Source organism: Phyllobates terribilis, unplaced genomic scaffold (genome assembly GCF_046119375.1).
Source record: "Phyllobates terribilis strain yellow unplaced genomic scaffold, ASM4611937v1 Scaffold_8__6_contigs__length_399053987, whole genome shotgun sequence".
In the NCBI taxonomy this organism is placed as follows: domain Eukaryota; kingdom Metazoa; phylum Chordata; class Amphibia; order Anura; family Dendrobatidae; genus Phyllobates; species Phyllobates terribilis.
Window position 1 is genome coordinate 322,319,756 of NW_027362768.1, and position 25,254 is coordinate 322,345,009.

At 45.9% G+C, this 25,254-nt stretch overlaps 1 protein-coding gene across 1 annotated transcript in view; it reads right to left on the reverse strand.

Annotated features, from left to right (window-relative positions):
• ARHGEF3 (Rho guanine nucleotide exchange factor 3) overlaps positions 1 to 25,254 on the reverse strand; it is a 362,873-nt gene that overhangs the window by 233,099 nt on the left and 104,520 nt on the right. Inside the window, exon 2 of the mRNA XM_073644608.1 lies at positions 4,469 to 4,535. Coding sequence (XP_073500709.1) covers positions 4,469 to 4,535 — 67 coding nt within the window. The remainder of the gene's footprint in view (positions 1 to 4,468; positions 4,536 to 25,254) is intronic.

Sequence of the window (25,254 nt, forward strand, 5' to 3'; positions counted from 1 at the left end):
AACTTCTTGGCTAAATTCTCACTTGTCCACTGTTTTCAGTAACACATATTAAAATAAATGAATCTTATGATGCCCTAATAAAAGCCATTGTATGGGGTACAATTAGATCCCACGTTCTTAATAAAAAGGGATTTTAAAGGGCTTAGATATTGAAGACTTACAGGCTAGAGTGGCACGACAGTATTTTCTCTCATCCGAGAGAGTCGGATAGATGATACTGATCAGACTTTGATCATAGTGTGATCCAATTTTCTCGTATGAGGAGACGATGAAAAGAAAGCCCACCTTTTAGCTGGGGTCACACCACCGTATTTTCTGTCATCCGAGAGAATCGGGCTGATTATACAAATGACGCTTTCATCAGAGTGTAATCATAGTGTAATGTAATTTTCTCGGATGGGTAGAAGATGGAAAACATCTGTGAAAATCGGACTGCACTCAGATGTCATCCAAGTGCAGTCCGATTTTTTTTGTATGGACTCATTAACTTGCATGGCTGAGTGCGATAAGAATATTGGATCAAACTCGGGCATGCAGCGATTTCCTTCTTGGACAGACTGTCTGAAAAAATATCTGACTTGTGTACTGCCCCATAGAATAACATTGGTCGGATCGCACTCGGACCGATAATACAGTTGTGTGCACGAGCCCTTAGCCTATGTCATCAATATCAGATTGGTGAAGGTCCGACGCCCGGCACCCCCAATAATCCAGCCGTGGCAGGATGCGCGCAGAGTATGCAGCCAGAACGCTCGCACCTCCCATTCACTTCTATTGGAGTTGAGTAGCTGCAGCTTTGAAACTTTAAGGAGAGTGTGTGCTCAGCAGCTACTCGGTGCATTTGATCTCCAACCTGAGACATCTGATACGCCTTTCACCTGACCTTTCTCAAGTTGAGCAGCAATTAAAATAAGTAAAGTGACACGAATGCTGCGCTTCTGCATCGATCGCATTCACTTTTATCGCAGTGCGACTGTTCAGCGCCGTCATCTAATGTATCTCCATTATACCATGTTATTACATTTGCATCGAGTTGCACATTAGGCTTAGTGAGCACAAGCAGAAACCTTTTACATGCTATGTTTTGCGTGTTTCCACTTTGCAGCTACAACTGGATTATGTTACGATGCAAATTATAATGTGGCTTTCTGTAGTTTCATCCTCGGACAGGTTTCATCTGTCTGACTTCCCTGCAGCCCCTGAAAATACTATGGTAGCGATATGACCGTATGGTGAGCAAATGCCACAATGAGATGTCATCTGCTTAAAGCAATAAAGACCTCATATTCCCTTCCAACACTCTCGCACACCTCCAATCTATACTAAACTCCGCTGCCCAACTAATCCACCTGTCCCCCCGCTATTCCCCAGCCTCCCCCCTCTGTCAATCTCTTCACTGGCTCCCCATTATCCAGAGACTCCAGTTCAAAACCCTAACCATGGCATACAAAGCCATCCACAACCTGTCTCCTCCATAAATCTGTGATCTAATCTCCCGGTACTTACCTGCACGCAACCTCCGATCCTCACAAGATTTCCTCCTCTACTCCCCTCTTATCTACTCCTCCCACAATCGCATACAAGACTTCTCCCGTGCATCCCCCCTACTCTGGAACTCTCTACCCCAACACATCAGACTCGCGCCGACCGTGGAAACCTTCAAAAGGAACCTAAAGACCCACCTCTTCCGACAAGCCTACAGACTGCAGTAACCACCACTCCACCACACCGCTGCACAACAAGCTCTGTCGTCATCTACTGTATCCTCACCCATCTCTTGTAGATTGTGAGCCCTCGCAGGCAGGGTCCTCGCCCCTCCTTTACTAGTCACCGTCACATTTTGTTCAAGATTATTGTAATTGTTTTCGCTATGTATACCTCTTTCTCACATGTAAAGCGCCATGGAATAAATGGCGCTATAATAATAATATGATTTCCATATTTATCAGACACATGTCTATCACATTCATCAATAATTTGCGGCATAGACTCTCCAACCCGGGCACAAGGTAGACTAGCACTGCCTAGCAGTGGACACTGACGTCTGAAGTCAATTGAAAGATTATATATATATATATATATATATATATATATATATATATACAGTACAGACCAAAAGTTTGGACACACCTTCTCATTTAAAGATTTTTCTGTGTTTTCATGACTTTGAAAATTGTACATTCACACTGAAGGCATCAAAACTATGAATTAACACATGTGGAATTATATACTTAACAAAAAAGTGTGACACAACTGAAAATATGTCTTATATTCTAGGTTCTTCAAAGTAGCCACCTTTTGCTTTGATGACTGCTTTGCACACTCTTGGCATTCTCTTGATGAGCATCACGAGGTAGTCACCGGAAATGGTCTTCCAACAATCTTGAAGGAGTTCCCAGAGATGCTTAGCACTTGTTGGCCCTTTTGCCTTCACTCTGCGGTCCAGCTCACCCCAATCCATCTCGATTGGGTTCAGGTCTGGTGACTGTGGAGGCCACGTCATCTGGCGTAGCACCGAATCACTCTCCCTCTTGGTCAAATAGCCCTTACACAGCCTGGAGGTGTGTTTGGGGTCATTGTCGTGTTGAAAAATAAATGATGGTCCAACTAAACGCAAACCGAATGGAATAGCATGCTGCTGCAAGATGCTGTGGTAGCCATGCTGGTTCAGTATGCCTTCAATTTTGAATAAATCCCCAACAGTGTCACCAGCAAAGCACCCCCACACCATCACACCTCCTCCTCCATGCTTCACGGTGGGAACCAGGCATGTAGAGTCCATCCGTTCTCCTTTTCTACGTCGCACAAAGACACGGTGGTTGGAACCAAAGATCTCAAATTTGGACTCATCAGACCAAAGCACAGATTTCCACTGGTCTAATGTCCATTCCTTGTGTTCTTTAGCCCAAACAAGTCTCTTCTGCTTGTTGCCTGTCCTTAGCAGTGGTTTTGTAGCAGCTATTTTACCATGAAGGCCTGCTGCAGAAAGTCTCCTCTTAACAGTTGTTGAAGAGATGTGTCTGCTGCTAGAACTCTGTGTGGCATTGACCTTGTCTCTAATCTGAACTGCTGTTAACCTGCGATTTATAAAGCTGGTGACTCAGATAAACTTATCCTCAGAAGCAGAGATAACTCTTGGTCTTCCTTTCCTGGGGCGGTCCTCATGTGAGCCAGTTTCTTTGTAGCGCTTGATGGTTTTTGCAACTGCACTTGGGGACACATTCAAAGTTTGCCATATTTTTCGAACTGACTGACCTTCATTTCTTAAAGTAATGATGGCCACTCGTTTTTCTTTACTTAGCTGCTTTTTTCTTGCCATAATAGAAATTCTAACCGTCTATTCAGTAGGACTATCAGCTGTGTATCCACCTGACTTCTGCACAACACAACTGATGCTCCCAACCCCATTTATAAGGCAAGAAATCCCACTTATTAAACCTGACAGGGCACACCTGTGAAGTGAAAACCATTTCCGGTGACTACCTCTTGAAGCTCATCAAGAGAATGCCAAGAGTGTGCAAAGCAGTCATCAAAGCAAAAGGCGGCTACTTTGGAGAACCTAGGATATAATACATATTTTCTGTTGTTTCACACTTTTTTGTTACGTATATAATTCTACATGTGTTAATTCATAGTTTTGATGCCTTCAGTGTGAATGTACAATTTTCAAAGTCATGAAAATACAGAAAAATCTTTAAATGAAAAGGTGTGTCCAAACTTTTGGTCTGTATATATATATATATATATATATATATATAGTGCCTGGCACCGATCTGCACCGGCAGAGAACGATCACAGACGGCTCCTGCCATCGATTCAGCAGCTTCCACGTCGACAGAGCAGTGGTTTCTCTTCCTCTCTCCTCTGTCGACAGGACGGGACTGTCAGCATCATGCTGATTGATAGACGGACCCCCAATGCCTAAGTGGTCTTTCACACATCCGTGTTTTGAGTACGTGTGGTGTCCATTTCCACACGTACCAGAGACACTGATACACGTAGACCCATTCAAATCTAAGGGTCTGTGCACATGTCAGTGTATTGCACTGAGAGAGGGGCAGTACCCCGAAATACAGTGTCTGTAAATTGAGATTTTGGTTTGGCTTTTATCCTAAGTCATGTGACAAGGCTCGTTAAAGGGTCGATATTGACTTTTAGGATTGCAACTTCCAATAGGTGGCACTAGAGTTCTAGTCCTCTTCCTGTCTGAAGAGACAATTTGCATATTTTCCAGAGGAGCACTGCAAGGCTTAAAAGTCTCCTCACCTTGGCATATCAGGCTTGACATGCAATTCTTCACAAGAAGAAACGTTAACCCTTGGTTTCCAGGAGGAATAACAGAGGAACGGCACAAGGCATAGTTATGAAAGAAGTTGGGAGAATTTAAGTGTTTACAAAAACATATACGTCAGGTCCATTTCAATTTTAAATTCATGCATATAAAAGAAAAGGAAAAAAAATGTCTTACCCCTTTAAAGTTCCAGCCTTTAGAAGAAGAAAACAAGGAGAAAGAATTTGTCGGCTGCCATGTTGTTCTGCAAAGGGAGAAATGAGAAAAAAAAAGTACTTTTAGTATGTGCCTACCAGCGAATACTCTCTCACCTAGCACAGCCTCAAATTTGGTATCACAATCCTAAGACGCGACACTTTATATTTTTGTCTTATTTTCTTCTTGTTTTGTAAACATGTGCAGACAACGAAGCCCCCCGATAATGATGGTTTACTGACACCCAATACCCGGGGGGCAGCACTAACTGCGAAGCCGAATGACTCCACGAGAAGAAGACACTTCATGTAAGAAGATAAACAAGCGCCTGTCAACACCTCAAGGCTCATTTACTGTTACTTAGAGCATCACAGGAGCCTTTATCCTAAGTCAGCCATTAAAGAAAACACCAAGGGTGATGCCCGGTTCAGAATTTGCAGGACTTTTTTTTTTTTAAGTAAATTTTTTTTTCATCTTATGTTATTAGTCTACATTTTTTCTTTTGCATAAGATACTTAAAAAAAAATGTAAAAAAAATGCTGGAGGTCACATATAAAATAGACATTAAAAAAGCTCAAATTATAATATACAATTTTTTTTTTTTTTTTTTTTTAAAAAAGCAGCAAAAATAGCAATAATCTTTAGTGATATGGAAACCCCAAAAGTCTCTGTCTTAAGCTTAGAAGCAATTTCGAAAGTTAATTTAGAAGTGAAGTTATAGTAGAAAGAGTTAAAGGGGTATTCCCATCTCCAAGATCCTATCCTAATATGTAGTAGATGTAATAATAATAAAATTAGCAAATACCTCCAATTATTATTATATTATTATTATTATTATTAATTTATATAGCGCCATTGATTCCATGGCGCTGTACATAAGGGGTTACATACCAAATACAGATATCACTTACAGTAAACAAACTAACAATGATAGAACGGTACAGAGGGAAGAGGACCCTGCTCTTGTGGGCTTACATTCTACAGGAATGGGGAGGAGACAGTAGGTTGAGGGGCTGCAGTAGCTCCGGTGTTGTTGAGGTGGCAGCAGGCAAGGTCATTGCAGGCTGTAAGCTTGTTTGAAGAGATGGGTTTTCAGGTTCCGTCTGAAGGATCCAGGTGTGGTGGATAATCGGACATGTTGGGGCACAGAACTCCATAGGACGGGGGATATTCGGGAGAAATCTTGGAGGCGATTGCGTGAGGAACGAATAAGTGTGGAGGAGAGAAGGAGGTCTTGGGAGTTACGTGAGGGAATATATCGGGAGATTAGTTCAGAGATGTATGGAGGAGAGAGGTTATGGATGGCATTGTAGGTCAGTGTTAGTAGTTTGAACTTGATACCCTAGGCAATTGGGAGCCAGTGAAGGGATTTGCAAAGGGGGTAGCAGAGAAGTAGAGAGGCGAGAGATGGACCAGTCGTGCAGCCAGAGTTGAGGATGGACTGGAGGGGTGCGAGAGTGTTAGCAGGTACGCCACATAGGAGGGTGTTGCAGTAGTCGAGGCGGGAGATGATGAGGGCATGCACATCAGTTTAGTAGAGTTAGGGTTGAGGAAAGGACGGATTTCTGGAAATATTTTTGAGCTGGAGGCGACAGGAGGTGGCGAGAGCTTGGATGTGGGGTTTGAAGGACAGGGCAGAGTCAAGGGTTACTCCGAGGCAGCGGACTGTCGGTGCAGCGGAAAGAGTGATGTCATTTATTGTGATAGAAGATCATGTGCGAAAGATATGCGAGATGGGGGAAAGATAATGAGTTCAGTTTTGTCCACATTGAGCTTGAGGTAGCAGGAGGAGAAGAAGGAGGATATGGCTGCCAGACATGCCTGGGATTCTGGACAGCAGAGAGGTGACATCTGGGCCAGAAAGGTAGATCTGGGTGTCATCAGCGTACAGATGGTACTGGAAGCCATGGGATTTTATGAGCTGTCCCAGGCCAAGGGTATAGATTGAGAAGAGTAGAGGTCCTAGGACAGAGCCTTGAGGGACTCCAACAGAGAGGGGGCGGGGTGAGGAGGTAGTATGGGAGTGGGAGACGCTAAATGTGCGGTTAGAAAGGTATGAGGAGATCCAGGATAGGGCAAGATCTTTGACACCAAAGGAAGAGAGGATCTGTAGTAGGAGGCAGTGGTCAACTGTGTCGAATGCAGAGGACAGGTCAAGAAGAAGTACAGAGAATTGTCTGTTAGCTTTGGCTGTGAGTAAGTCATTGGTGATTATGGTAAGGGCAGTTTCGGTGCAATGATGGGGGCGGAAGCCGGATTGTAGGTTGTCGAAAGAGAGTTACATGAGAAGTGGAGGAAAGTTCAGCGTAAACGTGTTGCTGAAGGAGTTTGGAGGCAAATGGGAGAAATGTAGTATAGTTCTTCTTATTCGCTATGTTGTTTACCCATGTGCAGGGCATTGCTGGTGCTTAGGTATCCATGGTTACGAACACTCATATAGTGACAGTTAGCTTTTAGCAGTCATAACTAGGATACCTAAGCTACTGCAATGCCCTACACATGGGGTAAGCAACATAGCGAATCAGAAGAACTATACTGCATTTCTAATTGGGTATTTGCTAATAGTATTATTATTACACCTACTACATATTGGGATAGGATCTTGGAGATGGGCATACCCTTTCAGGCAATGTGCAGATGGATTTTTTTTTTTGAGGGGAACAAAAAATGACTAGGTTTTCAAGAGGAAATCACTTTAGGAAACTCTCCTTTTTTGGGGAGCTTTTTTTTCCAAAAGATTTTTCTGCAGCCTTTTGATTTATCAGTGCCTAATTTCGAGTGTATCAACTTGAAAAAAATGATATGCGCTTTCCTTAGAAAAAATAAAAATGAGAGGATTAACATTGAAGTGAATGGGAAGAGTTTTTCACATTTTTTTTAGCCGACTTTTGTAGCATTTTTTTTTGGAATGAATCCACTCCCAAAAATATCCTCAAAAAACTCACTGTGTGCATAGGCTGAAAAAAGAGTAATGAAAGAAAGAATAAAAGTACATGGCCACGGAGAGTTTATCCTCACTTCTAAATAAACTTTCTAAACTTGCTGAGACTGAAACTTTTGGGGTTTCCATATCAAGGGGATATGGAAGGATCTCCAGGTCCTGGTTCTCAATCCGCTGGAAAAAAATATAAAAACATCATCACGGCTACATAGGTAAGGAAGCTGCTGAAGTGATTGATGCCGCCTGACCCTGGTCAGTGACATAGAGAAGAATCCAGCTCTCGGTGAGTGAGAATATGATGTCAGTAACACGCTGCGGTGGACTAAGCCACTTTCCAGAGAATGAGCCTCCATCAGATCAGGCAGTCAGCGCTGAGATTAATGAGACCACCTGGATAGTCACTGACCGAATCCAGATGTTTATATCTTGGACTATATCCTGCCGTCTGGGTGTTTATTCTTTTATTTCATATTCATTAAAGTTTCTGAGGCTCAAAAAAATAAGACCGAACTTGTAAAAACCAGTTTATGTGGTTTTCAGCTGGACAAAAATAAAGGAGGATGACACTTGAAGACCTCCTGCCATCTGTGACCACACGGCACGGATCTATCTATGGGCATTCATAAAGCTGGGCTGTTTTGTAGTGACTTTGCTGCATTTTCTCATTGATAAAAACAGCATAAAAAAGTGAAAAAAAAACAACATACTATTTTATTGAAACAATACGGTTTTCCATAAAAGAAATAATAGAAAAAAATCAGCATAATGCCAGGTTCAGAAAATCGTCTGATTCTCATCCATTTTTTCATCTGTTTTTCTACTTTTTACATACTGTATGTCTGTTTTTATACATCAACATTTTAAGGAAATGTATAAGACCAGATGTAGATTCCTGTTAATAACTGCAATTTATCTGTAAAAAAACAGATGCAATATGGCCCTGGCGGACACAGACAGAAAAGGGTCCCTGTGCAAGAACAATATATGGGTCCTTTGCAGTCCCAAAGCTCCTCATAATGCACATTTCCACCTGCTTTGGAGATGGATGTGGCCTTCTTTCCTCTTGGGCCCCTGTTGCACCAATGGTATGTCCACCCCTGCCATACGGATCCGTTTTCCTTTTGTGCACTCATAGACTTGAATGCGTGAGTCTCACCCGAAAAATGGAAAAAATGCTGTGATTTTTTTTTACATGGTCACCCGGTCCGCATTAAAAAATGCTCATCTAAAGATGTCTACTTCTGTCTAACCTGCAGTCTACTGCCTGTTGTAAAGTGTCATTATTATTATTTTTATTTTACTCATTTATATAGCACCATTAATTCCACAGGGCTTTACAGACATTATGGGCACTGTCCCCATTGGGGCTCACAATCTAGATTCCCTATCAATATCTCTTTGGAGTGTGGGAGGAAACCCAGAGGAAACCCATGCAAATACGGGGAGAACATACAAACTCTTTGCAGATGTTGTCCTTGGTGGGATTTGAACCCAGGCCCCCAGCATGGCAAAGCTGCAGTGCTAACCACTGAGCCACCCTCTGCCCATCATCCATATCCAGCAGCAGAGACACCAAGACAGAACAAAAAATGGGGTTCAGTATTTGTCTCTTCATCCAGGGATGGAACAATGGAAACTGAATCAGCTGAAGATCGGAGCAGCAGAGCACCATGGGGATGGTGAGATGCTGACTGCAGGGAACCCAGGAGGCCATCCAAGCAAGAAAAACCAATGCCTGCTGAATGGTAGAAAGAGTCCCAGGCCTCACCAAATGGTGAGTCTAGTAGAAGATCATCAAGCTGGCTCCTCTTATTCAAAAGTTTGCTCTGGGCGCTGGCTCTTCTAGTAATGATCCTGTCCCTGCTTTCCTGTCTCTCAAACAGTATAGAGGCATAACATAGAGACGGCTTTTGGTTCAAGGCAGGCAAACCATTAGACAATGACATGTGCACCGCACGTTGGAAAGTGACCGAAAGACAATTTCATAAAGCCAGGGGATGTGGGCTTCAAATGCGCTGCTGATTCCAAAAAGGATCCCAAGACATGATAAGATGAATAGTCGTTTATTGTCAACGCGTTTCAAAGTCAAAAATGACTCCTTCCTCAGGACAACCCCATGTGAAGTGTCCTGAGGAAGGAGTCATTCTTCACTTTGACAATAAGCCACTATTCGTCTTATCCTGTCTTCGGATCCTTTTTGGAATCAGAGGCGCATTTGAAGTCCACATCCCATGGTCAACGTCAGCACCTGGCGCACCCAAGCAAATGCCGGGGCCCTGGACCATCAGGGGGGCCCACTCGCCGTCGGGACCCGGGCTGCATCCCCAGCATTTGTACAGGACCTCTGGCAACCATCAGGGGGGCCCCGACGGCGAGTGGGCCCCCCTGATGGTCCAGGGCCATATATGTGAAAGTGACGGCCATCAAACACACCAGCGGCCTTGCACTGCCACATGCCTGAGGAGCTGGATGGGACACAGACCGGTGGCAGGTGAGCGAGGCTTGTTGCCGGCTTCCCCAATCCCCATATTAAAAATATTTTTAATGTGTGTGTATGTATGATGTGAATGTCTGTATATGTCAGTGTGTATGACTGTGTATATATATATTTATGTCTGTTTTACATGTTCTTTTTAGAATTTGTGTTCAAATATGTATGTATGCCTATATGTGTAGGGATCTGTGTATATGTTTGTGTATGTGCGTGTCTGCGTATTGTAAGTGTAATAGGAAAAACGATGATCCAGTTCCACAGACTCCAATAGTAAAAATAAATGTCTTTTATTTAGAATTTTTTAAAAAAATATCCACATGGCGATAATGTAACTCCAGCTAGTAGAAGAACGATACTAAAAGGGAAACACAGGGGCACCAAGGAGGGGTGCGCTTCCCAGTCTACTGAGTGCTAAAGCAGCGCTGATCACGGATCCCGGAGACACCCAGCTGGTTCATGGAGGTGAGCTGTTTTTTTATCTTTTCCCTTTCCGTATTGTAAGTGTGCATATCTGTGTACCATGTGCATGTGTGTATGTGTGTGCATGCCTGCATGTGTGTGCATGTCTGCGTACTGTGTGCATGTGTGTGTGCGTATTGTGTGTGTGTGTGCATGTCTGCATACTGTGTGCATGTGCATGTCTGCGTATTGTGTGTGTGCATGTCTGCGTACCGTGTGTGCGTGCATGTCTGCATACTGTGTGCGTGTGTGTGTGCGTATTGTGTGTGTGCATGTCTGCATACTGTGTGCATGTTCATGTCTGCGTACTGTGTGTATGTGCATGTCTGTGTACCGTGTGTGCGTGCAGGTCTGCGTACTGTGTGCATGTCTGTATACTGTGTGTGTGTGCATGTCTGCGTACTGTGTGTATGTGCGTGTGTGCATGTCTGCATACTGTATGTGTGTGCATGTCTGCGTACTGTGTGTATATGCATGTCTGCATACTGTGTGCATGTCTGTATACTGTGTGTGTGTGCATGTCTGCGTACTGTGTGTATGTGCGTGTGTGCATGTCTGCGTACTGTGTGTGTGCATGTCTGCATACTGTGTGCATGTATGTCTGCGTACTGTGTGTGTGTGCATGTCTGCATACTGTGTGTGTGTGAATGTCTGCGTACTGTGTGTGTGTGCATGTCTGCGTAATGTGTGGGTGTGCATGTCTGTGTACCGTGTGTGCGTGCATGTCTGCATACTGTGTGCATGTATGTCTGCGTACTGTGTGTGTGTGCATGTCTGCATACTGTGTGCGTGTGCATGTCTGCGTACTGTGTGTGTGCATGTAAGCATACTGTGTGTGCATGTCTGCATACTGTGTGTGTGTGCATGTCTGCGTACTGTGTGTGTGTGCATGCATGTCTGCATATGTGACAGATGAGGGGCCAGGCTGGGCCCTGTGTTGTATACCTATATTGCTCCGCCATATCTGTGCATCATGAATCGTGGGCCCGCTGAGACTCTTTCGCCCGGGTTCCACGAAAACCTGGATCCGGCCCTGCCACATCCCCTTGCTTTATGGTACAATTTACATTCACCTGTGGATGATGCAGCAACTGACAACTGTGCAATACTAGTGGTTTTGTCACACACAACCCCATCAGGTGAGCACCCTACCATTGTTCACCCATTATAATACTTGGATCAGACCATATTGCACTTTGAAAATTTTATCAAAAGACAATTCCAGCACATATAGTGCTGACAGAATGCTGATGAAGGCAACTGCCCACTTACAAGGACTGAATGTTAATTTACAGAGCATGACAATCTACGTAACCGAAATGTTTTAAAATTAAGCATCGTATATAGCAATCCCACAATATAAGACGCAGATTTAAAAAAAAACTTTAAATGCTGCCATATGTTGTCAGAAGCGCCCCCTAATGTCTGATTTGTCAATTATAACTAACAATTTTTCTTCAATCCATCAGTAAAACAGCATGAATCATACTTCAGCTGCAGCCATCACCACATGTCTGGTACATAGCCCAGCTGACAGGCAAGTCCTCAGTTTTCAAAGAAAAAAAAAAAAACTTTTGAAGTTCAAAGCCGCGTTCATCTGGTCGCTGCCGAACTGGTGGGGTCTCTAATTATGTAACACGTAAATTGCGCTCAAGGGAAATCTGATCAGGGTTTTCCCACATAAATTGCACCTTCTCCTCTCCCTCTTCTTTCATCAACTTTTCTGCTCTCGGAATATTTTGCCAGTGTCTCATTTGACCTGAAGACAATAAAACTTATTGACGTGTCCTGTAAAAACGTGTTCTGTGCAGTAAACATCTGAGGAGTAAGTGGGTACAGTCCTGTCATTGGCACAAAAATAATCGTTTTCTATACTTCAGCAGAAAAGAGGAATATAATCCTGTGTGGTCCTGGGTTTCATTTGGAAAACTACCATCAAATTTGGCAATTTGGGCAACGTCCTTTGTAAAAAGTAGTAATAAAAAATAACTTTGTAGAAGGATTGGACTGCAGAGGATGGAGGTAAAGTGATCTTCTCTGATGAAGCCCCCTTCAGACTGTTTGGGACATTAGAAGAATGATTGTCCGGAGAAGACAAGGTGAGTCCTGTCACACGCCAACAGTAAAGCATCCCAAGAAGTTTGCAAAAAAGAAGACTAAGAGGAGACTTAATAGCTGTCTACAAATATCTGAAGGGATGTCACAGTGTAGAGGGATCATCCTTATTCTCATTTGCACATGGAAATACAAGAAGAAATGGAATGAAACTGAAAGGGAGAAGATACAGATTAGATATTAGTTGACAGTGAGGGTGATCAGAGAGCAGAACAGGCGGCCACGAGAGGCGGTGAGTTTTTCTTCAATGGAAGTCTTCAAACAGAGGCTGGACCGACATCTGTCTGAGATGGTTTAGTAAATCTTGCATTGAGCAGGGGGTTAGACTAGATGACCCTGGAGGTGCCATCTAACTCTAAGATTCTAAGAACACTCATGTGTGGGGGCTTCTCATCCATGGAAGGGACTACTCACAATTTTAACTAAGAATACTGCCATGAATAAAGAATGGGATCTAACCATCCGTCATAAGCAACTTTTCCCAACAATCCGGGAGCAATGTGGTGTTGACCAATTCTTTTTCCAGCATGATGGCAACCATGTCACAAGGCAAAAGTGATAACCAAGTGGCCCGTTGAACAAAACATTGACATTTTGGGTCCATGGCCAGGAAACTCCTGAGAATTCCATTGAGAAACTGTGGTCAATCTACAAAATGTGGGGGGGGGGTAAAAAAAAAACAGAAATTGTGTTAAACTCCAAGCACCGATTAGACAAGAATACATTGTCATCAGCCAAGATTTGGCCCAGAAGATGATATCCAGCTGCCAGGGCGAAGGGCAGAAGTCTTGAAAAATAAGGGACAACGCTGAAAGTATAGAGCCTTTGTATAAACTTGAGAATAAAAGTTTAAAAACTTCTGAAATCTTATAATTGATGTAACCACAGAAACATCTGACTTAAAGATCGAAAAACACTGAATTAGCAAACGGTGTGAAAACCAAAATTTGTCTCAGTCTCACATTTTTTGACCATGACCGTCCAGGCTCAAAATGGTACAGCATGAGTCTGTAGCATTATGGATCCATACAAAACAGAAAGGTGAATGTGCATGAACCCGTAATGCAGTGCCGGATGCCGAGTGTTGGTACACGGCAGGACAGTCTCTCACTTGTCAGTCTCATTGGAATACCAATTGACCGATATATCAAGAATGTTGCAGGGACAAGTTCTAGAGCTATGTCAAGTATGCCATTCGCTGGATGATAAATGTCATTATTGCTACACCCTATTATAAGACAGGTCTCGCCTGTCCTTCATGTACTTCTTCCTTGTAAGACGCACTTCTGTACACTATTTTACTGAAGTCATTCTAGAGGAGAATTCATGTGTATGGGGGAGTCGGGAGAGACGAGCATCCGGCCAACAAACTTCCACCAATTAAAAATTGCTGGCAAATCCTACTGAATGGTCATCACTTTAAAGGCGTTGCCCCAAACTTTTGAAATGGGTAAAATTGGAAAATGCTTGTAAAAACAAGCACATTTTCACTTTTCTATAGAACAGAGGGATTTTTGGTACTGTAGTTTGCAGCTTGTTGCCTAGCTTCCGGCCACTTCTGTGGTCTATCACTGGCAGCTGGTCTCATATGTCAAGAGCACCCGCCATTGTTTACCATAGGCTCATTCCCATTCATTTCGTGCATCAGTTGTTGTGACAGATCCTTCCAGGATCCGGATGAGAAAATACTCCAAGTTGTGGTTTTTGCTCCAGCTCACCAATTTTGTAGTAAAAATTGGTGAAGAAGCCAGATGACAATTGATGCTGTTTTAACATCAGTTGAGGCACAAAAAAACTGATTCAAATATATTAAAACCTGGCTTAACAGATATAGACACATATGCCCCAAATCATCAAGACTGGAATTGTTCAAGCTGGTCTCGATGAGGCGGAATACTGGAGTCAGATGCTCATTATTCATTAAAAGGTGCACACCTCTTAATGAATTAGGAACATCTGAGAAGTGGCATGTGCCTCCTTGTCCCTCACTACAAATCTTACTCCAGTCACAGACTGGAGTAAGATTTCTGGAATGAGGAACATGCATTAGATGAGCTGTGGAGTCATGCCCCTGTCACATTTTGGCGGAGCTGGACGAAACTGGTGTGAAGATGCCAAAAGTCCAACAAAAGTTGGCGCAACTCCATTTTACTCAAATATTTTGTAACTTTTTAAAGCAATTTACGCCAAAATTCCATCAGGGCCATAATTTGCAGATGAATACCGACTTGTACTTTTCTTGAGGAGACCTTCCCCACTGTGCCTTTTTGGCCTCCCAGAGATGGTGCAAATTGATTTGTAGGGCCGGGTGCAGCAGTCAGTTCAGTAGTCTGTGGCCACTGGTTGGGATCCCTAAAATCCGCCTTTTTATCTGACTCTTCTTCCATCAGGGCCATAATTTGAAGATGAACACCGACTTGTACTTTTCTTGAGCAGACCTTCCCCACTGTGCCTTTTTTAGCCTAAAAGAGATGGTGCGAATTGATTTGTAGGGCCGGGTGCAGCAGTCAGTTCAGTAGTCTGTGGCCACTGGTTGGGAGCCCTAAAATCCGACTCTTTATCTGACTCTTCTTCCATCAGGGCCATAATTTGAAGATGAACATCAACTTGTACTTTTCTTGAGGAGACCTTCCCCACTGTGCCTTTTTGGCCTACCAGAGATGGTGCGAATTTATTTGTAGGGCCGGGTGCAGCAGTCAGTTCAGTAGTCTGTGGCCACTGGTTGGGATCCCTAAAATCCGCCTTTTTATCTGACTCTTCTTCCATCAGGGCCATAATTTGCAGATGAATACCGACTTGTACTTTTCTTGAGGAGACCTTCCCCACTGTGCCTTTTTGGCCTACCAGAGATGGTGCGAATTGATTTGTAGGGCCGGGTGCAGCAGTCAGTTCAGTAGTCTGTGGCCACTGGTTGGGATCCCTAAAATCCGCCTCTTTATCTGGCTCTTCTTCCATCAGGGCCATAATTTGAAGATGAACAAAGACTTGTACTTTTCTTGAGCAGACCTTCCCCACTATGCCTTTTTGGCCTACCAGAGATGGTGCGAATTGATTTGTAGGGCCAGGTGCAGCAGTAAGTTCAGTCGTTTGTGGCCACTGGTTGGGAGCCCTAAAATCCGCTTCTTTGTCTGACTCTTCTTTTGATTAGCCAGTCTGGCACGACGTTATTGTTGCAGCATTACACAGGCTGGTTAATCAAAAGTAAAGCAGCAGATGCTGGCAAGTAGGAGGAAGTTCTCGGGGCTCTCATCCAGTGGTCATGGAACATGGACCTGACCGCATGACCAGGTCCTGCGAATCAGTCCGTACCATCTCTAATGCTTATAGGTAAAGATGGCCGGCCTGGTCAGAAATGATCCTCTCTATAGTATAGGATACTGCGACAATCACTTTACCAGGGAAAATCTGGAAAGTCCACAGTCCAATGGGCGATGTGCAATGCTGTTGATTCTACTTTGGAAACTGGATATATGAGAGGTTTAGGGCAAAAGTTATCTCACATCAAACAGAAAAAAAAGATGAAAGACGAATGCTCAGTGGCCAGGCCGCTGCCCCGCACTACGACACACACACAAATACATGGGCCTGTGATGTAGCCGGGGCTGCGGAAAGTCTCCCAGATTATACTTACATTCCGAGCAAGTGCTCAGACGTATAATGTGCTTTGATACTCTGCCAGACCTCTATTATCTGTTCTCAAGGTTTTATATTCAAATTCTGAAGATTTTTTTTTTTTTTTGGCGTCTCTTTGTGCCAAGTAAATAAAAGCCATGAGCTTATTTTTTCCACTGTGAAATTTAGGAATGAAGAAAGAATTCAGTGGCCCCTGTCAGGTATGTATAAAGTGACGTAATCTGAAGCTGGCAACCCAATGCAAAAAGAGTCCCCATCCCACCACAGGCTATTCATAAGGACTCGTTCACACCACCGTATTATCGGGCCGAGTTCGATCAGACAAACATCGGATTGCACTAGGACCAATGTTATTCTATGGGGCCGAGCACATGTCTGAAAAAATTCGCAGAATGCACAGGTTTGATCCAATATTCGGATGGCAATGAGTGCGTGGAAATCACCGGACTGCACTTGGATGACATCTGAGTCAGTCCGATGTCTGCACACTGACACAATGGAGAAGATGGAGAAATTTTGTTCTCCATCTTTTCCTCAGTGTGCACCAATTCTCTGTTGATATTAATAATATAAACTATTTGGAGCCCCAAGGCTCTTCATTCCCGCAGCACAGCCCGCCTAAATGTTTCCATTTTTGCCATTATACATCTGGAAGAACCCTTTCCTCCGGGGAAGCAGCGGCTTTCCAAGGTTTTATAGATGTTCTATTCTGAAGGCCCTTTTACACGTACCAATAATTGGCAAACGACGGATCATCCGTACATGAACCGGTGTAAAAAGGAGATGCGCTGCTGGCTATGTGCATGCTGTATGGAGGCACAACCATCCTATTAATGATTGTTCTGTCCCTATACGCCGGCCATATCAACAGGCCATTAAACAAGTGCCGATTGACTTGGACTTGAATATAATCAATTTGTGCTAATTTATAAGCCTATGTTATGGTCCCTAAAAGGGAGTTTCTGGGACTAACATCCTTAAATGGGACGTCCAAGATAATGAAAGTGCAGCATCTACATTGTCTTGAAAAACCCCTTTAAGGATGTCAGTCCCAGAAACTCCCTTTTAACAAACCATAATATTGGAGATAATAAAGGGATTTTCCAGAACAGATAACCTACTAAGTCTCTTTGACTTAAATCTTCAATATCTTCTCATCCACAGGGGACGGTGTGATAGACACAGAGGAGTCTTCCAATACCGTCCATTATCAATTTAATAATATTTTAATATCGCAGACTTGTTTGTGCAAAATGTTTTGGGAGTTGGGTTATTTCCCCAGCTGGATTCCTGTGGGAACATATCCTAATGATAAGTCTTAATATAGCCGTCCTCGCTCTTTGTGCAGGGGGAGATTGGTGCTCTAATGTTATCCAATGCTGGCACACGCTCCTTCCCGTTATCAGGACTGAATCTCAGAAGAGTTCAGAGAAAAGAAAATGTTACATCATCTGCTCCATAACTTCTTATCACCATGTGGGAAGTGGCTAAAAATGGTGTAATAATCATAAATGTTTAATATCTGCTTTAGAGACCTGAAGAAATATTAGATTCTTCGATGTAACCCAATAACTAAGACGTTCTGAGAAAAGAACAAGGAAATTAGTCTACACAATCATGGAAAAGAGAATAGAAGAGTTATATTAACTTAGAAGTGAGAGAGAACGCAGTACCATTCACAGCCACTGCACAATGTAGGGCGCTGTGCCCCTTCTGGTGCTCCCATCAGCTAGTTGCTGGGGGTGCTGTGAGGGAGACCCCCAATGATCTGAAACTGATGACCTATCTGACGGACATGTCATCCATATTAATGTCCAGAGAAAGGAGGGAGGGAAAGAGGGATGGAAGGAAGGAAGGAAATAGAGGAAGGAATGGAAGGAAGGAAGGAGAGGGGGGAAGGGAAGGAAGGAAGGGAAGGAAAGAGAGGGAGATAGGAAGGAAGGAAGGAGAGGGAGACAGGAAGGAGAGGGAGGAAGGATTGGGAGGAAGAAGAGGGAGGGAGCAAGGAATGGAAAGAAAGGATGAAAGGAGAGGGAGGAAGGAATGGAAGGAAGGAGAGTAAGAGAAGGGAGGAAGGAAAGAGGAAGAAATGGAAGGAAAGAGAGGAAGGAAGGTAGGAGAGGGAGGGAGGAAGTAAGGGAAGAAGGGAAGGAAGGAGAAGAAGATAGGAAGGAAGGAGAGGGAGATAGGAAGGAAGGAAAGGGAGAGGAAGGAAGGAGAGGGAGGAAAAAAATAAGGTAGGAGAGGGAGGAATGAATAGAAGGAAGGAAGAAAGAGAGGAAGGAAGGAGAGAAACAGGGAGAGAGGCAGGAAGGAATGGACTGCCTTGCTTCCGTGTATCGAGCTCCTACAACCCACGTGTATCTTGTCCTCAGACAGTAGACCGTCATATTCAGTAGACTGTCATTTTCTGTTTCGCAATATTTATATTGTCAGACAACAGAACAATTTCTGCAGTTTTAGAACCACGGCTCAACTGATAATGAAGTCACATCTATTTAGATATAACGAGTGTTATAGCATTGTTATTATGTAGACATGAAATGTTATAAAATGTTGTATACTATGGCAGCTTTGGAAAAAAAAAGTAAAAATTGCTTATAATTATATAAGTACTGAAAAACTAGATAAGATTCTAAATAACAGGGGAAGTGAGGGTTTAGGAATTGTTTCATCCACTGGATATTTTCCAAGGAAAGATGTTTCAGAGAAGGGGAGGAACAGGGGAATTCTGCTTATTATTATAATCAGTTGTTTTTTTTTTTATAAACATATTCTGCTTTAATTTTTTTTTTCTTATGTTTGATTTGACTACTCACAAAACAAAAATTATAGACAATAGTTTGACACTTTCCCTTTTTTGTAGATAATTTTCAACAAAAGCAAAAAATGGCTATGAACAAAGCCTAAACAGTATAAAGACAAAGCCTAAACAGTATATGAACAAAGCCTAAACAGTATATGAACAAAGTCTAAATAGTAGATGAATTAAGTCTAAATGGTATATGGACAAAGCCTAAACATTATATGAGCAAAGCATAAATGGTGAATGAAAAAAGCTTAAGTAGTAACTGAACAAAGCCTAAAAAGTATATAAACAAAGCCTAAACTATATATGAACAAAGCCTAAACGGTAGATGAATAAAGCCTAAACAATATATGAACAAAGCTTAAATGGCAAATGAACAAAGATTAAACAGCATAAGAAAAAAGCCTAAATGATATAGGAACAAAGACTAAACTGTATATGAAAAAAAGCTATGACAGTTAGCATACAAATTACAAACATTATACAGTAATATGTCCCAAGTAAATATTAAACTACTGTAAGTTGTAACGGGTCTGGGAGGCGGAACCTCTGAGCAACTATACAAGGGGGCGGTCCTTGTAAGGAAGCGGGTGGCTCCCAGGGAAGACGGGCAGGTAATCACGGCAAGTGACAGGGACAGTCTCTGGGTAGAAGGGCAGGTAGTCACGGCAAGTGACAGGGACAGTCTCTGGGTAGAAGGGCAGGTAGTCACGGCAAGTGACAGGGACAGTCTCTGGGTAGAAGGACGGGTACTCACGGCAAGTGACAGGGACAGTCTCTGGACAGGCAGGTGGTCACGGCTAGTGACGGCAGAGCCTCCAGGTAGGCTAGCAGGCAGGTAGCAGGTGAGCGCTCCTAGGTGAGCAGGCGAGAGTCTCTGGTCAGGCAGGTGGTCACGGCAAGTGACGGCGGAGCCTCCAGGTAGGCTAGCAGGCAGGTAGCAGATGAGCGCTCCCAGGTGAGCAGACAAGAGTCTCTGGACAGGCAGGTGGTCACGGCAAGTGACGGCGGAGCCTCCAGGTAGACTAGCAGGCAGGTAGCAGACGAGCGCTCCCAGGTGAGCGGGCAGGCTGGTCCATAGACAGACTGACAGGTGTCGGAAGGCAGACCGTCGGACCGCAGGCTTGCAAGCAGGTAAACGGATATCTGGCAGGTATCAAGCAGGAATCTGGCAGGTGACTGGCAGGTAACAGGCAGGAATCTGGCAGGTGACTGGCAGGTAACTGGAAACGGGACCTGAGGGCTGAAGCAGAGTGAAGGCTTTGCAACAACATTGCTCGGGCACCTCCATTTTGGAGGAGGTGCCTTATATATGGTGAAGTCCTCCAGCCATTGGCCGGGGACTCCTTAGGACGGCACGCGCGGCCCCTATAAGAGAGGGGGAGCACGCGCGCGCGCCCTAAGCACCGTGGCCGGGAAGCAGCGCGCGCTGCCAGCAGAGCGGGAGGAAGACGCCGGGCACAGAGCGGAGAGGTGAGGGGAACAGCGTCCCTGCCTAGCAGGAGGCAGGGACGCCGACGCTACAGTACCCCCCCCCCCCTTTAGGCCCCCCCCTTTTTTAGGCCAGAGAGAAATTTATCAAGGATGAGAGGGGCATGGATGTTCTCCCGGGCTCCCACGTTCTCTCCTCAGGACCAAACCCCTTCCAATCTACCAGAAAAAAGGTTTTTCCTCTTACCCTTTTGGTGGCCAGAATGTTCTCTACCTCTAACTCGTTCTCAGCGGAAACCGGAGCAGGAGGCGTACCTGTAGACTTGGAAAAAGAGTTAAGTACCACGGGTTTGAGGAGAGATACATGGAAGGAGTTAGGGATCCGTAAGTTGGCCGGGAGTTTCAATTTATAGGCCACCGGGTTGATCTGTTTGATAACTTCCAGTGGGCCGATGAACCGAGGCCCTAACTTGTAGGAGGGAATCTTGAGCCGGACATATTTGGACGAGAGCCAGACTTTATCTCCAGGACGGAATTGTGGAGGATCCAGGCGTTTCTTGTCAGCGTGTTTTTTCATCCGTTCGGACGACTGAAGGAGTGCGGATCGGGTACTCTCCCAAATGGAGGAGAATTCGCGAACGAGAGATTCCGCAGCCGGATTGTCCACCGAGGTGGAGACGGGAAATGGGATCCGAGGATGCTGACCGAAGACTACAAAAAACGGGGATTTGGAGGAAGATTCGCTCTCGTGATTATTGTAAGAGAACTCGGCCCATGGTAGGAGATCCACCCAGTCCGAATGGTGGGCATTAACGAAGTGCCGGAGGTAACTGGTCAGGTTCTGATTGATCCGCTCCACTTGACCATTGGACTGTGGATGGTAAGCGGAGGAGAAGTCCAGAGTGATGTCAAGCAACTTACATGTGGCTCTCCAGAAGCGTGAGGTGAACTGAACCCCACGATCTGACACGATGTGGAGGGGCAGGCCATGGAGACGGAAGATGTGGCGGATAAAGTCTTTAGCCAGTTCGGGTGCAGACGGGAGACCCGGCAGGGGAATGAAGTGCGCCATCTTGGAGAAGCGATCAGCGACCACCCAAATGACCGTACAACCGGCAGAGACAGGAAGATCCGTTATAAAGTCCATAGCAATATGCTGCCACGGGGCAGCAGGTACTGGAAGAGGAAGAAGGCGACCGGCTGGCAGGTGTCTCGGAACTTTGTTGCGGGCGCAGGACACACAGGCAGAAACAAAGTCTATTACATCCTTGTGCAGGGTAGGCCACCAGTAATGCCGGGTAATGAGCTGGAGGGTCTTTTTCTGACCGGCGTGGCCAGCTAGCTTAGACGAATGACCCCAGTGTAGGACCTTCTTCCGATCAGGTACAGTTACAAACGTCTTACCGGGAGGGAGACGATTTAGATTCACGGGAGCCACTTGCATTACTCTGGCGGGATCAATGATGTGCTTAGGTTCCTCCTCTAGATCAGACACCAGGAAGGATCGGGACAAGGCGTCAGCTTTGATGTTTTTGTCTGCAGGGCGAAAATGAAGAACAAAATCAAAGCGGGCAAAAAACAAGGACCACCGGGCTTGGCGCGGGTTATGTCTCTGGGCGCTCTGAAGGTAAGCCAAGTTCTTGTGGTCCGTGTAAATTATTACCGGGTGAAGAGCCCCCTCGAGCAGGTAACGCCACTCCTCCAGTGCCAGCTTAATGGCTAACAATTCACGGTCTCCAATAGAATAGTTGCGCTCAGAAGAGGAGAAGAGTTTGGAGAAAAAACCGCAGGTTACCATTCTTCCGGAAGATGACTTTTGGGTAAGTACCGCCCCGGCTCCGGAGGAGGAAGCGTCAACTTCTAGGAAGAATTGTTTGTTGCCGTCCGGACGATGCAGCACCGGGGCGGAGGAGAAGGCCTGTTTTAAGGAAAGAAAGGCCTCCTCAGCTTCGTGCGTCCATCTTCTGGGATTAGTACCCTTACGGGTGAGCGCAGAGATAGGGGCAGTCCGGGAAGAGAAGTGCGGTATGAAGAGGCGGTAATAGTTGGCGAAGCCCAGGAACCGCTGAATAGCCTTCAACCCCTCTGGTCGGGGCCACTTCTGGATGGCAGACAGTTTCTCAGGATCCATTTGTAGGCTGGTCTGAGAGATTATGTAGCCCAGAAATGGAAGAGAGGTCTGCTCAAAGATGCACTTCTCATATTTAGCGTAGAGGTGGTTCTGCCTGAGCCTGAGCAGGACCTGACGAACATCCCTCTGGTGAGTAGGAATGTCCGGAGAGAAGACCAAGATGTCGTCCAGGTACACCACCACGCAGGAGTAGAGAAGGTCACGGAAGATGTCATTGACCAACTCCTGAAAGACGGCAGGAGCGTTACAGAGACCGAAGGGCATTGCAAGGTACTCATAGTGGCCGTCCCGGGTGTTGAATGCCGTCTTTCACTCATCCCCCTGACGGATACGGACCAGGTTATATGCCCCACGGAGATCCAGTTTGGTGAAGATTCTAGCCCCCCCTCAGGCGGTCAAATAATTCAGGAATGAGCGGGAGGGGGTATTTATTCTTCACTGTAATCTGGTTAAGGCCTCTATAATCTATACATGGACGGAGTGAGCCGTCCTTCTTTTTGACGAAGAAGAAGCCTGCTCCCGCCGGGGAGGTAGATTTCCGGATAAATCCCCGGGCCAGATTCTCCTCAATATATTCTGACATGGACCGGGTCTCCGCTGCGGACAAAGGGTAGATACGCCCACGGGGAGGAGTAGAGCCGGGTATCAGGTCGATTGGACAATCGTATGGTCTATGAGGGGGTAATGTCTCTGCTTCTTTTTTATTGAAGACATCCGCATAAGACCAATAGGGAACCGGTAGACCGGGTAGACTGACTGGGGTAGGAGAAGGACGAGCAGGATGAAGGGGAACTAGACAAGTCCTATGGCAGTCCTGTCCCCAGCGAAGGACTTCTCCGGTCTGCCAGTCAAGCACGGGTGCATGTTTCTGGAGCCAAGGTAGGCCTAACAAGAGTGCGTGAGAGAGTCCAGGCAGAACATGAAAGGAGATGCTCTCAGAATGCAGCATTCCCACCTGCAGAATTATGGATTCAGTGATGAGTTGGATGGGATGTGGTAAGAGGCCCCCATCCACGGCGGCGACAGATAAAGGTATGGCCAGAGGTTTAGTGGGAATGCGGTATTTCTCTACCAGAGACTGAGAAATGAGATTTCCAGCAGCTCCTGAGTCAAGTTGAGCCAGTTCGAAATAGCGGTTCTCTCCGCAGGTGATAGAGACTGACAGCATCAGAGATGGAGAGGGTTTACTTTTGTCTAGGGCGACCTCTCTGAGCGATCCTAGACACAGGCGTTTCCCGACCTCTCTGGGCAGGAACGGATCCGGTGCTCCTTACTGCCACCGTAGAAGCAGCTCCCCTCGGCATGGCGTAAGTCTTGACGGGTTTTGACCATCTTGGTCTGGTCGACCTGCATAGGCTCAGGTGAGTGTGCCTGGGGAGTAACGGAGGGAGTGATGGGTTTCTGGAAGGTGGGGGCTAGACGTGGAAACCTCCTCTTTGGCGCGCTCCTGGAATCGGATGTCAATCCGGGTGGCAAGTGTTATTAAGTCGTCAAGAGTGGTAGGAATGTCCCGACCGGCGAGTTCATCTTTAATTCGGCCGGACAGACCCTCCCAGAAGACAGACACCAGAGCGTCGTTATCCCAGGCCAGCTCCGAAGCAAGGGTACGGAACCGTATGGCATATTGGCCCACGGTGAGATCTCCTTGACGGAGGCGTAGCAGAGACGATGCGGATGAGGTCTTCCGTCCGGGTTCGTCGAAGACTTTCCGGAAAGCCGTGAGAAAGGCTGGCAGGTCGGACACCAGGGGATCTCCTCTCTCCCACAGAGGATTTAGCCAAGCCAGAGCCTCCCCCGTGAGGTGGGACATGATAAAGGCTACTTTGGACCGGTCGGAGATAAACTGGTGGGACAAGAGTTCAAAGTGCAGGGTGCACTGGTTTATGAAGCCCCGAGCTTGAGCAGAGTCACCTCCGAAACGAGGAGGTGCAGAAAACCGGGGTCCGGGACAGGATACCATGGTATTGGTGGGCAGCGGCGCTGCCGGGTTGCGAGTCATGACACTAGCGGTGGTTGCAGGTGGAGCAGACAGAGTGTCCAGGCGAGAGTTGACACTCTGCAGGTAACTCAGGATGGACTCCTGTTGGGACCTCTGACGGGACAGTTCATGACATAGGTCCGAGAGCGAGGGAGCTTGGGTGCCACCGGATTCCATGGCCCGAGCAAACTGTAACGGGTCTGAGAGGCGGAACCTCTGAGCAACTGTACAAGGGGGCGGTCCTTGTAAGGAAGCGGGTGGCTCCCAGGGAAGACGGGTAGGTAATCACGGCAAGTGACAGGGACAGTCTCTGGGTAGAAGGGCAGGTAGTCACGGCAAGTGACAGGGACAGTCTCTGGGTAGAAGGGCAGGTAGTCACGGCAAGTGACAGGGACAGTCTCTGGGTAGAAGGACGGGTGCTCACGGCAAGTGACATGGACAGTCTCTGGACAGGCAGGTGGTCACGGCTAGTGACGGCAGAGCCTCCAGGTAGGCTAGCAGGCAGGTAGCAGGTGAGCGCTCCTAGGTGAGCAGACGAGAGACTCTGGACAGGCAGGTGGTCACGGCAAGTGACGGCGGAGCCTCCAGGTAGGCTAGCAGGCAGGTAGCAGATGAGCGCTCCCAGGTGAGCAGACAAGAGTCTCTGGACAGGTAGGTGGTCACGGCAAGTGACGGCGGAGCCTCCAGGTAGACTAGCAGGCAGGTAGCAGACGAGCGCTCCCAGGTGAGCGGGCAGGCTGGTCCATAGACAGACTGACAGGTGTCGGAAGGCAGACC